Raw genomic sequence first — 18,473 nt, 5'->3', positions numbered from 1 at the left:
TGTCACCCACACATACTCCTCAGAGGCTTTGTGAATAAGCTGCTTCTGTTGATTCATGATATTATATCATGATATGTGATTATTGTTTTACGTAACTGCCTATATAAATGTTTTGGCTGAATATTCAGATGTCTGGAAGTATTTAGCAACATTCACAAACAGGAATTCATTGAATTCAGATTCAGTAAATGATGTCCTTAGGAGAGGATTATGAAACACTAGATTCTGCATGTTTAAAAAAAAAAAAACAGTATCAGAGAAACTGCATTTGTGACCTTTATCCATCAGGACAGTCTTAGAAGGACAGAGTGTTTTCATGACTGTGTAAGACCCACTTCATGTGACATATATAAATGTGTGCTTCATCTCTCTCTCTCTCTCTCTCTCTCTCTCTCACTTGCTGACTCTGAGGAGGACATTACACCAGGAGCTTCAATATTCCAAGTAACTTCACTTGTCAGGCACACTTTACTATTTGGAAACTGTTTAACAGAATACAGAAACATAGTGTAACATCCACACCCAAGGAACACTCTCCCCACCAATACAGAGGTCACTAGCCCCTGAATAAAGAGTTGCTGTAACATATACCTGTACCAGTTCTAACTCTAATTATCTGTGCTATTTAAACCATTGTTGTTAACAAAGTAGATGTGAATTATTGTTAAACCTAACATACAGAAATCTTTTCTAACAGAGTGCTTCCCTGTTGCTTAAAATGTGTGTTCCAGGTTTTTGATCAGTACAGAAGTCCACCTAGTCCTGAAACAACTCTTTCAAAATCAGTTATATGCCAAACCTGAGAAATGTCAGTTCCACAAATACACTGTATCATTACACTGGGTTATTATCATCTTAAAGCAGATTATTTTGGATTCATATACCCAAATATATGACAAAGAAAGGCTGGGGCTGATTCCTCTGTAGCCCAGACTGTACATTCATTCAGCCTATAATGCACTCTAGATTTGGTTTCCATATGGGCTAATATTTTTTCCCCGTGTTGCATCCATAACACACAATCAGCAGAGACTGAGAAGCAGCACATGAAATACAGTCAGTATGGGTGTAATGAATGCAAACAAGGTGATTTATTTACTCTAATTTTTTTCTGCTAAAATGCATCTAGAAGAGAAACCAGAAGTAGATAGACTAAGCACACATTGTCTAATCATATTTTAGCCCTCTAATCTATCAGCCATTACTGAGTATATATAATATACTGCTGCAAATATACAAATCACAGAAATGAGAAAGTAACACAATACATCACTATATACAATTATGTGTAAAACAATTCTAAAATCATGGGAGTAGTGAGAAATGTAAAGTGCACTTTGCATAATGCAGTTCTGTAGTGCATGCTTTGTAAGGCAGTAATAACAATTCATTGGTTTTCTGTGAGACTAGGAGTAATTTCACCTAAAGATGTTAGTTCAGTAGAGATTTTAAGAATTAAGACAAAAACAATTCAGGTGACTGTTAGTTATAGGTTTTTGTGCTTTGAATCATTTTCCATAAGGGAGTTTCTGACCTGGCAACCCAATTCTCTGGAATAGTGTAGCTCACCAAGAGATGGAAGATTGCAGACATTGACTTTCTCAGTTAATTCATAACTTGGTTTTTAATGTTAATGGAAGACTGAAAGAAACCCCACTCATTAACCATGTCATTAAAGATTGACATTTGTGCTTTCCTGTCCCATATTATGCATATTTACGTTTACGTTTATATCCAAAGTGGCATACAATTGAGACAGGATTCAAATGAGCAGTTTTGGGATTAAGGGCCTTGCTCAAGGTTCCAGCAGTGGTCAAGTGCTGGTATTTGAATTCATGACCTTCTGATTAGGAACCCAACACCTTAACCACTGAATCACCACTATTCACAAACCTATGCATGCATGTATGCACACACACACACACACACACACACACACACACACACACACACACAAACACAGAATCTTTCAAAGTCAGGCTGCTTGCCCCAATTTACTCTCACCATCATTCTCATTTATCTACACGCATCTCTTAGTGAATTCATTCTAAATATTATCTTCATAAGTTAAACAGCTGAAGTTATTTTTTCATCATTTAGGATGGCATGGTTTGAACAAAAACAATGCTAATCTCTTTCTTTCTCTTAATTCCTCAGTAGAGGATGGCGTTATTTATTAGTCTAAAATTAGGTTGAAGTTTTCACTCAGGATTTCACTTAGTAAGAGCTACAGTCTGAATGATGCACACTATATCAGGCACTATGCACCAGTTTATTAGTTACTAGATCAATAAAGCTATTAAATGTTTACTATAGCTTACTATATCCATAGCTGACATATTCATATATACATTCTGTAATAGGAATAATAATGAAGTAACTAGTAGTCCAGCTACTTTGTGTATGTATGTAGCTCACAATAATAAGAGCACAGCTTCATGTTTAATGCCAAGGATCATAAGCTTACACTGCCATTCACTGAAATCATATAGATTTACATGCAGTAAACATGCTTTGTTTTGGGTTGGTAATCTGCTAAAATGACTGACACAAAGACAAACAGGATTTTTTTTGATGCTGTAAAGCAGTCATGTGTTCAGTCAACGAGACATGATGTGTGAGTGTGTGTACATGTGGAGAAGGCCAGATAGAGAGGTAGGAAGAAAGAGGGTGTGCAGGGATGATAAATGAACCTGCTGTCTTCTCATTCAAATTAAACTGCTCTTCTCCAGTAAGCACACGTGTATCTGTACAGCTACAATTTAAAAAAAAAAGGTGCTAGAGTGTCTAATTGTATGCTGCTGCATGCTACGTATTTGCTCAACGAAACAGTGAAACATTTCTAACCGCACACTCTAGCATACTTCATATATTATCATTTGCTTGATTCCTCTACACCAGGGATGTATAATTCTGGTTCTCAAGGTTGCAACATTGAACCGGTAATTATTTCCTGGCTAGAAGACAAGCCTTGTGTTTGGAAATCCCTCCACAATTATGTAAAATGGAAAAGCTGCCAACTGTAAATTGAGACAAGACCAGGGAGAACACTTACTGTGCATCATGCAAATGTGGTGTCTCCTAAGAGGTCTTTCATGGAAGAAGGTGATGGAAGAATTTCAGTAAAATATGCATATTGTAAGTTTGGTGCTGTGTATGGTGTATATGTTCTATTCACTAATTCAGAATAAAAGGTACTGTGCAGGCACATTTTTGTACTCCAAGGAGCAAACAATATAAATTTATCCTCAGAGATATAACAGTGGTCCATGACTAGCTTAACTGAGCTCACTTTCCCATGTAACTAAAGGTGCAAAAGACCCTCCCAGTGCCAAGCATTTGTACCTTGAAAGGAACTTTTTATTATTTTTTCGCATAGAGCGTGAGATAAAAGAGTTGTTCATAATGCTTTCGCTGGTACAGGTACTTTTGGATTGCACAGGTTGTATCAACCTACTGGGTACAAATCAAAATTTCTGCTCCATGGAAAGAATCACATAAACATATATTAACTGAAATGCAGCAGGTGTGAGTGGTGTTAAAAGTTTAGGTAGGAGGAGCTTCCTGAACTTCAGGTCACATGCTAGAGCAGTAGCTCACCGACCCACTTTTCCACCATCAGAATAAAAATCATTAAGCAGTTAATTATCCAGGAATCCCTCTACAGACTCAGAGACATTAGAGAGAAACACATTCTCACCATGCCTTATATATACACTATATAAAACACATACACACACACACACACACCTCACTGAAAACACTCACACGATTCCCAAAACATTTTCTAAATAATTTAAAACCATTCTCCCAACAAACACTGCATTTTTTTAATCCTTTGCATGCACACACACACATACCCACACACACATCACACACACACATCATTCACTCACTCTTGTACCTTTTTAGTGATTGCCTTGCTTTTCACCATGGAATAAGCTAGTCAGGACATTCTTTCCCCCTCTCCAAATCACTGCAAGTCCTTAATTCCTGCATTCCTGCATCATTTCACTCTCAGTCTGAGTGCAGGCAGTTGGACTGTCCCTACAACACACAGTACACATAGAACATCATACAGTTCAAAACCACTGCCTCACTGTATTGTAGTATTGATGAGTGTGTATCAGGTTGTGTGTGTCATGGCCTCCTGAACACATTGCCTTCCCTCTGGTGGGTGGACCATTAAAATGTCAGTTTGCTGCGCTGTATGAGTGAGTGCTGTTATTCGCCTCTTTGCAGCTCTTGTTCTCTGCTTTCAGCCAGGTTACTGTGGAAACACAGCTGAATGCAGAAACAATGGAACAATATAAAGCAGTGCCTGTAAGTACAAAGCATGTAAAAACTCAGGCTTGTTGACATTTCAGATTCAAAAAACAATCTCAGAACAATGCAACATGGACATCTAAGGATCCAAACAAGTGATAGCAGTGTAGCTGGATTTTATTTGATTTAATCTGAATTCGAATTTCAACAAGAACCTTAGGCAGTTATTGTAAACTAGGCCCAAACTTAGCCTGACACTTAAGTTATGTGCATATCAGCTATTCAATCGTTACTAACCTCTATTTTTATATGGACAAAAATATTTACTGTTCTAAAGGCTTACTATGTATAATGAGCTGCGGATAAATTCTTAACATGTTAAAATGTATTTATGAGTCATTGTATACGTTGTTATAATTACTAATGAAAATGACACTTTATAGCAATGGTTATAATGCATTAAGAATTGCTAACAGAATGCATTATGAATAGTGTTCATAACACATTAAATTGCCAGTAACAAAGAAAGTAGTACATTATAATACATACAGACCCACTGAGACTTGCACTGATTTTTAAACAAGTAACCAAAAGTACACACATTTCATTTATGAATGTAGACAGTGACAGACATATGATATTATAACCTAATTATAATACGTTTTCAGTTGCATTTGTGAAACATAATGCACTATGCAAGGTGGCTATGTTTGGTATTGGTAATATATGGTGTTACAAACACTACTTATAGTGAATTATGTTTTGTTTGCTATAAAATGTAGTGCATGTTCATAAATAATTATGTCATGTATATCATGCCATATGAATGCTATGTATGTATTTAAATAAATACTATGCATTTATTACTGAGTGAAACTCATACAGGGAGAAAAACAATTCTATAAAGACAAACTTCACATTCCATCACACTCCATTTATTTAACTTGCTTAATGCCTCTACACCAGGGAACTACAGTTCTGGTACTGAGGGGTTGCAACACTGAACCAGCAATTACTTGCTGGCTAGAAGACAGCCTTGTGTTTGGAAAACCCTTTACAATTATGCAAAATGGAAAAGCTGCCACCTGTAAATTGAGACTAGACTAGGGAGAACAGTAACTATGAATCATGCAAATGTGTTGCTTCCTAAGAGTTCTCTACAGAAGAAGGAGATGGGAGAACCTCAGTAAAATATGGATATGGTAAATGTGGTACTTGATACTGTAAATACTTGCTATTCACTAATTCGGAACTAAAGGTAATGTACAGGCATATTTTTGCTCCAAGGGCATAACAGTGTAAATTTGTTCTCAAAGATCCAATAGTGTACCTTAAATAAGTTCCCATGTCACTTTATGTAATAGGTACAAAAGACTCTTAAATGGATTGTCCCAGTGCCGGGAATTTGTACCTTGAAAGGTTATTTTCAGTATTTTAGATTTGTATGAGGGTGGCACGGTGACTTAGTGGTTAGCACATTTGCCTCACCCCTCCTGGGTCAGGGGTTCGTATCCTGCTTCCACCCTGTGTGTGTGTGCAGTTTGCATGTTCTCCCTATGCTTCAGGGGGTTTCCCCAGTCCAAAGACATGGGTTGTAGGCTAGGTGGTGTTTTCAAATTGTCCGTAGTGTGTGAATGCGTGTGTGATTGTGCCCTGCAATGGATTGGCACCCTGTCCATGGTGTCCCCTGCCTTGTGCCCCAAGTTCCTTGGGATAGGCTCCAGGCTACCTTGTGACCCTGTGTAGGATAAGTGGTATGCAAGATGGATGGATTTGTATGAATGCATTATAACATATGAATGTTTTCATAGTTTAATATAGATATGGCCTTTATAGAAAGTATTACTGGACTCTGTTTAGGTAGCCTATAACAGTTTTGAGAGTTGCAAGTTCTGTCAGTCATATTATCAGAAACTGACAAGGTCTGTGGGTAAATGCCTGCAGCAGTGTCATAGTAGATGCAAATACAGTTTTAATATTATAATTGAATTCATGTACCTAACCCTACCATCTGTTCATGCAAATTGTTTAATGAGAAATGTCATGAACAAACCTACAGACTGTAACTGATTAAGTTGTATGCCCTTCAGAAGAGCATGGAGTCATCAACAGCATACATTGAATACTGTCAGCACAATGTCCTTAAAGGTATCTCACTTCATTGTGCTGCAAAGACTTCTCCAAGCGTTCAGTTATCAGTTAGTGTGCGAACAATTTGTCACAAATTCAGCTAACATCTTTAACATTGTTACTCGTTGTTGATGGATGTGTGATATGAATAGGAAGGTTTGTCCCTAACTGCACACTTTATGTTTTGGGAAACGACTCTTCAAGGGTTTTTTTGGGTAGTTACACTTCCTGAAGGGTTTCTACACGGAACCCCCTCTCACACAGAAACACTATTTTGTACACTGAGTTACACACTGTGCCTTTAAGGGTTAACCCAGAGGGAGAAACCAAAGAACCTTTTTTTTAAGATGAAGACTGAAATAGTAAGCTGATACTGGTTACCATAGATACCATACACTTTTAGATAAAGGGGCTTGTCAAGGGTACTTATGGTTAATGACTCTAACTTTCTAAAGGGATTCTACATGGAACCCTTTCTGAAAGGGAAACCCTCCGTTGCTGGGTTCTACATGGAACCTGGGTTTCCTCTGGAAGACAAATGAAGGACCCATTTAATTAACTGTCATTTCTAAGAGTGTAACTTTCTAAAGAATTTAACTTTTAAAGGTTCCCAAGAGAGACCCCAGATTGCTAGATGGAACCTTTTTTCCCCTCCAGAGTGTAGGTAGTGTGCAGTTTTCGACACAGTATTCCGTACGCAGGCTTCTGGAGCTATAAATCTTTAAATGGCAGGTGTATTGTCGAATGGGCTGAGGATGCTGCCTCTCTCTGACTCCGCCCCCTGTATAAATAGCCGCTGCTCGGGCTCTGCTCGTGCATTCTGAAGAGGATAAGGCAATCAGTGGTGCTTGTGGGTGAACGGAGATTTTTTTTTCTCTTCCGCTGCTAACAAAGCTAAATCTGAAGATGGAAGAAATGGAAGAGGAGCTGAAGTGCCCTGTGTGTGGCTCTTTTTTCCGCGAGCCGATCATCTTGCCGTGCTCGCACAACATTTGCCTGGCCTGCGCTCGGAACATCTTGGTGCAGACGCCGGACGCTGAGTCTCCGCAGGGCGGCCGCGCTTCCGGCTCAGCGCCGTCCGATTATGACTACCTGGACCTGGATAAGATGAGCCTGTACAGTGAGTCGGACAGCGGCTACGGGTCTTACGGCGGCTTCGCGAGCGCACCCACCACCCCTTGCCAGAAGTCACCTAATGGAGTGCGTGTGTTCCCGCCCGCTGCTGTTCCCCCGCAGCAACCTCAGCACCAGCTGCTCCCGCAGCCCATGGGCACACCGCCGATTCCACGCAACGCCTGTCTGACGTGCCCGCAATGCCACCGCAGCCTGACCCTGGACGAGCGTGGCCTGCGCGGTTTCCCCAAAAACCGGGTGCTCGAAGCCGTAGTGGACCGCTACCAACAGAGCAAGGCGGCAGCTCTGCGCTGCCAGCTGTGCGAGAAAAGCCCACGGGAAGCCACAGCTATGTGCGAGCAGTGCGACGTGTTTTATTGCGACCCGTGCCGCCTGCGCTGCCACCCGCCGCGAGGTCCGCTCGCCAAACACCGCCTCGTACCTCCGGCGCAGGGACGCATCAGCCGGCGCGCCAGCCCGCGCAAAACCTCCACCTGCACCGAGCATGAACTGGAGAACCTCAGTATGTACTGTGTGCAGTGCAAGACACCTGTGTGCTACCAGTGCCTCGAGGAAGGCAAACATTCCACGCATGAAGTCAAGGCACTCGGGGCCATGTGGAAGCTGCACAAGGTGAGGGACAGGGATGGCATTTACTTAAAATGGCATTTAACTACTGTGTTGAATTAACACCTACCACAGCTGAACCCTACTATACTGAATTCATACCGAAACATATGCATTAATATTTTGGCTGATACTGCCTTAAATAAACTGAATCAGTATCAGATCCAGTTTTCTATATTTTCAGTCCATGAGGGTGTTATATTTTATGACAGGACACCTCCCATACATAAACACAGGACACAAACTGTTTTAAAGCCTAATGCCATCATACCTATGATGGTCCGCATAACTTGGCAACAGAACCTCCAGAGTGTTGGCTTTGTTGCTAAGAAGATGCCAGAATCATAGCCGTATCTGGTATTGGCCAGCACGCAAAGCTCTGATATCACTGTTACATTAAAAATGAAAAAAAGAAAAAAAGGCGAGCATTACTAGAGTGTATTAATGTTTGGTGTTGTAATGTTTCAGATCTCTAGGATTCTTCAGCATTACACTGAAGTTCTGCTTTATGAGCATGAAAGGGCAAAAATACATCCTTATCATCTCTGTGCCGTGGTTTATCTGACTGTAAAGCAGTATTAACCCTTACAGCCTTTACGTCATCTAATATGCGGAATTCCTCAAACACTCAAATGAAAATTCTTATGAAGACCGCTGTGAGAACTTGTCTTTAAGAGTGTCATCAGTGAGTAACAAGTCATGGCGACTCTGCATTCCGGTTAATAAATCGTGACAGAAACATGGCAGCGAAGAACAGAGGTGGCGGCTCTGTTCTGGTTAAAATTCAAAGCACAAGCATAAAGGAACAGGTTGTGATTCAGGCTGAACAGAACACTGTGGAGAAGGATGCATCACTTATCCTCTATAAATATCTTGTGACTGATTTAGTGCACTCAAATCACAGACTAGGCTATGTTCAGGTTGAAAGCAAAGTGTTTGGCTGTAGGGTCAGTAGGCTCAGTAGGGTCAATGTCAGATGGGTGTCCTGTTTCACTAGTAAATTGTGAGTCGTTTAGCTGGTGTGGAGGAAGTAAATCATTATTAGGGTGTTCTACCTGTTCTTTAAGGGAACTGCGCATCTCCATGGAAATGTTAAAGGGATTTGTCTCCATAGTGATGTTAAAGGCATGTGTGTATTTGGCAGGCAGCAGTAAATGAATGCTCTTTTACTGTGTGTGAACAAGAGAGAGAGAGAGAGAGAGAGAGAGAGACATGAGAGGAGAGGGGAACACCTCACATCTCTAACTCTCACTAATTTACATATACATTTATCCATTTGTTAGACACTTTGATCCAAAGTGAATTACAAGTGAGAGAAAAAACAAGCATTTAGTTTTTCACTTACTTGACACCAGTACAAATGATGCAGAAATAAATATCCACCTGCTGACGTGTAACAAGAGCATGATAGATCTTGAATGGAGCACTAGCACATAGGAGGACTGCAAACATCAGTCACAAAGCGATTGGTTGAACTACAAATGAGAGTTTCATGTTACCTAATAATACCACTACTAACAATAATGGTAGTATGAGCATGAGTATGTTTTTTTATTAAAAGGTAATTGTATGGTACAATACTTCATGTCTGTGTTAATATATACACTGGTGGATAGAATGGAAGCTGGTTTTGAATAATATCACAGCACTGATGAATGCTCGATTCTCATTGGTCAGAAAGTGTTGGTGTTTCTATCACACTAGGTTTTACAGAAGTTCTGGCTGCAGTGTTTATTTTAATAATATGTTATCATTTCTATAATAACAACCTCCACAGGGACGCTCCACATAAACAGATTTAAAACATGCGTAATTGTTGATATAGTGAAGTTTTCTGGGAAGAGATTTTTATTTAGTATTTTTGGAAGGACTCTCCAATGCCTGCTCTTTAATAGTCAGGGAGAAAGCTGTAACTTGCCATCATGTAAGTTACCCATCAAAGTCTTTAGGATGGAGGGCTTTGTGATTTCTCATAATATGAGAAGCTGCTTTTTTTATTAACTTATTAACTTCAAACAAGAAAAAAAAAGAGGCTGTGACGTATCAACTGAAGATAATCAACGCCAACTCCACTTCACATTGGAGCACATCACCCATTTGCTTGGGTTGATCTTGGAAAAGAGGAATTTTTTGAATGTCATCAGCAGTACCAAGTTGGGCTGTAAATTCCACCATAACAAAACTATAACATATTTTGGCTTTATGACTTTATGGCTGTTTCTTTTAGTACTGCATGGTGGTGGTGTCACCAGCTGCTGTTCACACACAAACCTTGGAGACTGGAATGGACCGTAAGCACTGATGAGTGACTCCATACAGATGGATGAAGTTCCCATGGTTACTCTATAGCCAAGCATCTACTGAACATAATGCATGCACCTACAGGGAGCCAGTGGTATGAAGGGTCTTGTGCTCATTTTGGTTCCTGAAGACCAGACATGCACATTTTGGATAATCAGCAGTGTTTGAATCCTTTAATCTCCAAGGAGCTTCTGTTGTGTCCAGACTTAGGTACTTCACTCTTAACTAAACATCTTTCCTATATTCAGAAGTTACTGAATAATAGTAAATAAATAAAAGTTTCAGATGAGCCTTAGGTTGTAGTAGCAATGAGGAACTAAGCTTGGCAATGAGGTGTTAAATTGAAGGGTTTGACAAGAAGAATCACCGTTACATGGACAAAAATATTCTTCTCTTTACTCACTCTTTAGTCATTCTCTTGAAAAAGCTTAATCTGCAGATTTCAACAGAGAAACTATGTCTGAAAGCTATTTTATTGGGCATCTCAATTGAGAGAAATGGAGCAGCAGAAAAAACTTCCATTGAAAAGACTGATTGTATATGGGTTACGTCTGTGTGTGTGGAGGGGGAATATTCTATGCCTCTAGCCAAAAGTATGACACTGTGTAGGAGGTAAAGAGAACGGATTTAGAAGCACTGCAAGGTTACGTTCCCAAGCAGGCATGTGTGCACCACAACTGTGTGTATTTGGCTGGAACATATACATGAGGAGGAAATACAAAGGTTCTCCTCATAGTGTTCTTTTCAGTGGTATGTGTGTGTTGTCCACGGGGGTGTACATATATGGTGTGTGTGTGTGTGAGAGAGAGAGAGAGAGAGAGAGCTATATGACCTGGGAAAACTAAGCCTTCAAAGTGAGATGAAATCTCTGATGAAAACACCGGGTTACACAGCTGTTACTCTGTATCTTTGGTGTGCATTTCTGAGTGTGTGTCTCTGTGTGTGTACGCTTGTACCTACAATGGGATCCTTTGTCTGCGGGTCCTGTTGTCGTGGGGATGTATCAGATTCCCATGGTCACAGTAAGCTAGAGCTGATGTGAAGATTTTGCATTGGATTGACTGTAGAGATCTATGACATGTATTTTGAAATGAAAATACACTGGTCAATATATCAAGTTGGGCTGCTGTGGATTAAACACAGTTATTGTATGAGTAGAAGTATTTACTTTATACTTTATAAAATAATTTAACCATGGTCTGTATAAGAAGTGTGTATATTGCAATAATCCAGAGGATCAGTTTCTGAAAAATCGCACCTTTAAAATGGCCGCAGGGAGCAACGACACTAAACAGCAAGGCAATTTTGAGCAGAGTCTAATTTATTCTAGTGGTTGCTGATGCCAGGAAGTGATAGCCACAGAGTGGAAGCCTGTAGAGCTTTCACTATCAGCAAGGGTATAAATTATATAGGCTGTAGTCAAGTGTTATAATATAGCAGTTATTCTAGCAGGTTCTGTACTGTAGTAGAGATCGTGATCCCCTGTGTTGGTTTTATTTCAAGGTAGGTGTATGTATGCATGTATGTATGTATGTATTATTTTTACTCCAGTTAGATTGAGTTGAAAATGTGATCCAGTTCATGATGGACATCTTTTTCCGTCACCTAATTGATACACAAAGCACACAAGAAAGAGAAAGGCTCTGACACTAAAATTCCACTATTTTATCTGCCACCACCTATAGCTCTGATATTTATTACTCTCTCCTTATTTTTTATGAGTTTAATTCTAAAAATTTATTTGGTTTGGTTAATTACTTTAGCAAAGACTGTGCCTTTCTATTCATCTTCTTGGATTTAAGTGCATCTGTTCTTAAGACACTGCAGAGCTCTAGGCAGTACTTGACTTCTTCACTGCATGAAAACAACCATCTTCTCTCCAAAGCACCTTGCATGTATTCTCTTGGTCTAAACTTTAACTAAATTTTAAATGAGGGAGTGTTCAGAAAATTATAGACATGCATTAGCACTGATTATGTCTAACAAGTCCAGTGATAAAGGTCACACTATACGATCAGTATGAATGCAGAAATAAAAAGTGTAGACATGACTGTGTGTTCTGTTCATAAAGGCAGATGTAAAGAAGAACTTTTTACTTTCTTTGAATGCTGTTGGCATTAGAGGTGTGAATATGTGTCAAATATTTAATATGAAACCAACTTCGCTGTAGTAATATTAAGTAGTATATTTTAGAAACGATTAAAATAATGGTTTTGTTTTATCTTCAAATTGCAGAAATAGGCTTATGCAAATTTAATACCTGCCCTTCAGTCGTATTAAATTGCGTGCTCAGTCTTCATTCCTGAAGTGAGTTTAAGGCTTAGTAAACACACTGCCAATGCTCAGTTAATCTGTTTGTGTTGACACATTCCTGTATGTTTAGCTAATTGTATAGTCATTGAAACAATTACACAAAACACTTGTACTTTTGCTCATACAGAAGACACAATCTTCCTTAGAACCTGTTCATAAACCATCTTTCCTTTTTTGTGGACATTATAGAGTTTGCACAGATTTTTATACATGCAACATTTAGTAAATCAGGGTCTTACAGTGCAAAGCAACACACTGCCATGATACCTTTTGCACATTTGCTTAGTTTAAATATTTTAAATGATGGAGATGGCCATTATAAAATGTGAGCATTGGCATACATTTTTGCTTGTATTTTTACATTTTATCATACCAGGATTTGAATACTATGAATTTATAGCAAAATCCTCCCATGCCATCACACATGCACACTTTCACAGACAAGAAAATACACACCACCTACTCATCTGTGTGTTACTCTTACGAGTGGTTTCTGGAGAGGATTGTTTGCAGAAAACCAGATACCAACACAGCACCCTCTCTATTTTTCCCTCATCCTTCTCTTTTCTCTGGCTTTTCTCTGCATCACCCCTTCCTGTTGTATTTTGTATGTCAGAAAGCATTTCCAGTGTTATTTGAGGACTGCTTTGGAATAACCAGGTCAGATTTAAGCAGCCCCAGGTGCTGGACAGAACGACACAAAAAGAAGAGATGGGGGAAGACGAAGGGAAGAAAATAGCATGCTCAACGCCAAGAGGGAATGGCTAGGGAGCTGCTCTATCTCTTTCAGTCGTTTTGCTGTTTTAACTCCATCTCATCACTTTCAGTGTTCTGTGACGGAGATCTACTGGGACATCTGCAGAATGACTGCAGTGCCAGGAACAACCTTCTCAGTGCAGAGCATAGGACACACACATAAATCACATATTGAGCTTTATGAGTACCATTATTCTCTGCTTCACACCCACCTTTAACAGCCATTTTGAAAGGAAGTAAATTGGTCTGAGATTTTAGAATAGAAACCTCCCACACGTATGCACAGCTCCTGCTACTGCTCCTGTTCCAGAGTCACCAAAGACTCCATGATTGCTCAGTGTTACTCATATGGTTGTATGTGTAAGTGTGTATGTGTGTACATGAGTTCATTATTTGTGTTCACCCTGTGCAGCATTTGGGGCAAAAGTTCATGAGTGACAGTTCAATTTCATCTCTCTCCTCTGTTGGTATTCTCATGGTGTTAAAATGGAAGCTTTGCACTATTACATTAGAAAACCATTAATAACCCAATGGTTTAGGGATTGGGATGCAATATCAAAGCACTATGGAAAGACAGAATTATAGATAATATCAGGCGATCTTAAAGATAATGGCTAAAATAATAATAATAATAACAATAATCATAATAATAATGATAATAATAATAATAATAATAATAATAATAATAATAATAATAATAATAATTATTATTATTATTATTATTATTATTATTATTATTATTCTCAATACTGAAATCTTTATTATTTATTACAACTATTCAACCAATTTCTGAACATCATTTTAGAAAGGTTCTTCAGAAGATAACCCCTGACTGATGGATGACCTATACCACTTCATGTTTAAATGGTATCATCCAGGACTGGTTTTGAAAAAATGCGCATTTGGCTGTCTAATTCTAAACAGATTGAAGCTTTCCTCTGGCCTCAGGCCTGCAATATGCTGCTGTTCTACTGCCAAACCACCAAAGTCTTTCACACTGAAGTGAGAAGTCTGAGTGGGGGGGTCAAAACTTTATCATGGTATTCATATTTATTGGCTTAGTATTGTTAGGATCCCGATTTGTTTTTATTGAAAGAGTCCTTGAAAGTTTAAAATCAGTCTGTCGTGTGACAGAGAATGTTGCACTTCGATAACAGAGAAATCTAGTTTAGAAACATAAGGTCCAGTTATGGCACTGGCAGGTATATTGTGAGCCAAAAGTGGTCCAATATTTATCCACAGTTAAAGCTTTTAATAACATTTGGAATGTGTAAAGGTTAATGGGAATGAATATTCACGTGTGCAGAAACATGTACAAAATTAAGCAAAAATGGGTGATGTATTGGATGTGGGTAATTAATGTATAGTGAGTTCTGTCCTGTTATTCATTCTTACCAGTAAAAATCTTTCCACACTACAAAAATTTAACTTATGTGTTTCATACCACTTAGTATGTTTTTCCTGAAATAGCACTAATAAGCCTATACTATAGAGCTTTGCCACAGCATTACCTTTGGCTGTTTTATTTGTTTTAGCTACAGTTTGTTACTAGCCATGAAATAAAATTAACTACTCTAAGTTTACCTTCATTTATAGGTAAACTGAATAATAACAGAGCAAAGATTTTGTGTCTAGCAGTTGGTCCCTTCAATAATGACTATTAAGTATAATCCTTGAATGTTTGAAATGAGCTGTTGTATGATATAGGAAAGCTAGCTAGTAGGCAGAATACCAAATTTGGAGAAAAAAAATCTCACTTCACCACAGGATTGCTCATCATATTGTTAGGAGAAGTGATTGGTTAGAGCAAGGTAGAGGTGCCGTATGATTGGTTGAGTGTTTAGAGACTGAGGCAAAATGCACAAATTTATCAGCTCTGACAGTTTCTGTCATCTTCCCACTCTCTATGTTACTCTCGGCAGCAAAATAAAAGGAACGAGTTTAAATGAGCCTAATTGCCCTGCAGGGAGGTATTTATGCACAGCATGTTCACCCCTTCACTCACTTTCACAAATTGCACACCCTCTCTCACCCACATAATGAAACAATGAGAGATGATGACAGAATGACTCTCACAGTAGTGACAGTTTTATTGCCATCAGCAACAACTAACAGTACCTGAGGGCTACAATCATCTCCTCTTACTGCTCACAGAGTGCTGATGCAGCAACACACCCACCCACGTATACACACACACACACACACAGTCTCATCTCTTTGCCATGGTTCTATAAGGTAAGAGGTCATAAGGTCATGGTGGGAAGCATGTAATTTGATATTGATTTGATCTGATTTGATTACATGGAAATAAAATATTTCTGTACCTAGGGGAAGCTGTAGTAATGGTTTTTCCATCCATTTCACGTAAGAGTAAAGCGAGTAGGTCAGAAAGCTGCACTGTTGGCAGGCTGGTCTCAGTGTGAGAGGTTTCAGTGTTTGGCCTGGCTCTCTGAAAGAAAAAACAGCCATTTAAGATCTGTTTTGGTAAGAATACAGTGGTTAGCTATAAAAGAACTCCAAATTAAGATCATGGCCCATGTTATGTTGTTCTCCTGTCTTTTTCTTACTTTCTCTGTCTGTTCTTTCTTTTCTCTCAGTGAACTCACTCAGTTTGCCCTGTTATACATAATTATATATCAACTTCCGTACTAAGCACCGATCTGCTATACTTTGTCCCATTCTATTTTCATATTTGAATACAAATCCATTTCTTTTGATTAATCACTCTGGAAAGTGACATTAAAGTTACATTAATGTGTAGTGCTTTAGTATTTGGGGAATAGGGATGTGGGAATGGATGTACAGAGAACCAAGGGAAATGTGTGGTGTAAGGGTGGGCCATATGACAAAAATATCATCATGATATATAAAGTGATTTCTTCAATATATAATATGCATCAAAATATATAGGTCTCCTAAAAACTGTCAGCAAAATAGTACTATTGCATTTAAAATAAGTGGAAAAGTTGATTCTTTTATTAATGTCTACAAAAACAGTTTTAAATATTTAAATCAGCTGCCTTCAGTCAGCTGTTATTTAAAAATTATTTAAAAATTACCAAATATCTCAGAAACATGTATTTATCATGATATTTATGTTATAATGTCATATTGCCCAGCCCTACTGTTAGGCTGCGTATTGTGCTGTGTATGGCAGGAATACAGTTGAGGCTCAGTGGATAATGTTCTGCTCTACTGATCAGAAGGTTATGAGTTTAAATCCAAGCACCATAAAACTGCCACTGTTTAGAGCATGGTTCTTAACACTCTCATTTTCTGACCCTAACAGGAATAGGCTAAACTGGACAAGTTAAAAATAAATGTTTGAGAAATAAAAAAGTTTATATGAGCATGTAATCATGTAATTTCATATGTACTTTAGAATATTTTATTTTCATGTATTTTTTTTTATTTTGCATTGTTGACAACCAAATTAGCTTATATTTAAATATATTCATTTGGAATTATATTTCTAAATTTCATTGTAGACTTATATAGACTGTGCAATGCTCGTTCTTGGAGATAAAAGTTTTCTAGCCATTTGTGCCACAATTTGTATGTGTATTGTCAGCCTTGCCTACTGTGCCCTACTTTCCTGGTAATTATCATCAATGATATCCTGATATCCTGAAGTTGATTTATGTTTTTCTGTTTAATTAAAATCAATTGAAATGTTTTACCAGGCTAATGAGATTATGGGAATGTTGTGCAGTAGGAAATTCTTCCCAAGGTTTCTAGAGTCTGGAGCATGTGGTCACTGGATATGTGTGGCTTTTATGTGTGCAGATGTGTGTCTGTGTGTGAGAGAGAGATTGAATGGGGAATCACTCTCATTGGGTGACATAGCACTGATGGGATGTTTGTATTTCACATCACTCCTGTAGCTTCCCACACTCAGGAAACACAGGGTCACTCAAGTCTCATGTGCTCTGTTTCCTGTTCACTAACCCATGAGAGGACTTACACAAACACGCACACACGTACACGCAAAATCTTTCCCTTTATATTTATACTTCATTTCATCTCTCTTTGTCTATTACAGTAGCTGTGTCGCAGGTCACAAGAGTGATGCCATTTCCTGACATTCCTTAGTGTCCTGTGTTTTTAATATTGAAATCATGATTATTATTACAATTATTCCTCCAGGAACAAAATAGTTTTATTACAATATCATTGTATAATTTTAAAATCAGCGGAAAATAGGGTTTTTTAACAGACTGCATAATTTATACATTATTCAGTATTCTGCATTCTGTTCTCTAGTCAAATTAATTGAGTTGTAAATCTTGTAACTAGCACTGTGTGCAACCAGGGAGTTGAAAGATATGAAATTAAGCACTTGTGATTTACTCTACAAGATTCAATTAAAAAATTCTCTAGCTACACTCAGCAGTATTGCAGGTTATGTTTAATGAAATATGTTTGATATATGAAGAAGTCATTTATTAAAGCATGATTAACTGTGCAGTCATAGATTCTGGTATTTGTGCCTTGAACAGATTTATCCAACATAATTCTATTTATCTGTTTCTCTCTAGGGGCAGCTCTCTCAGGCACTGAACATCCTGTCTGATCGAGCCACTGAGGCCAAAGAGTTTCTTGTTCAGCTCAGAAACATGGTGCAGCACATACAGGTAATCATCACAAACAGCTCGATGTGAGAGAGGAAAAGAGTGGTGAGGGAAATGAAATGAAATATGTAGTTAGGGAAGTAGTTAGGAGAGAGGAAAAGTGTTTTCATACCTGTCCTTGACCTGTATTCCTTTCTTTAGACTGTAGTTCTGGTGTCACACTGTTCTGTGTGTGTGTGTGTGTGTGTGTGTGTGATCCACAGGAGAATGGAGTTGAATTTGAAGCGTGCTTGGTGGCTCAATGTGACGCGCTGATTGATGCTCTGAACCGCCGGAAAGCTCAGTTACTGGCCAGAGTGACCAAAGAGCACGAGCACAAACTCATGGTAAACACAC

The 18,473-nt window shown here is 38.6% G+C and overlaps 1 protein-coding gene across 2 annotated transcripts in view; it reads left to right on the top strand.

The window, feature by feature from the left end:
- The first annotated feature begins 7,226 nt into the window (after positions 1 to 7,226).
- trim9 (tripartite motif containing 9) overlaps positions 7,227 to 18,473 on the top strand; it is a 21,899-nt gene continuing 10,652 nt past the window's right edge. For both annotated transcript variants that reach the window (XM_026939991.3, XM_026939982.3), the window contains exons 1-3: positions 7,227 to 8,142; positions 18,045 to 18,140; positions 18,341 to 18,463. In XM_026939991.3, the coding sequence (XP_026795792.1) occupies positions 7,303 to 8,142; positions 18,045 to 18,140; positions 18,341 to 18,463 (1,059 nt within the window). In that variant the 5' untranslated portion in view covers positions 7,227 to 7,302. The remainder of the gene's footprint in view (positions 8,143 to 18,044; positions 18,141 to 18,340; positions 18,464 to 18,473) is intronic.

The sequence above is a fragment of the Pangasianodon hypophthalmus genome, chromosome 3 (assembly GCF_027358585.1).
Source record: "Pangasianodon hypophthalmus isolate fPanHyp1 chromosome 3, fPanHyp1.pri, whole genome shotgun sequence".
Classification (NCBI taxonomy): Eukaryota; Metazoa; Chordata; class Actinopteri; order Siluriformes; family Pangasiidae; genus Pangasianodon; species Pangasianodon hypophthalmus.
This window is presented reverse-complemented; position numbering and strand designations above follow the sequence as displayed.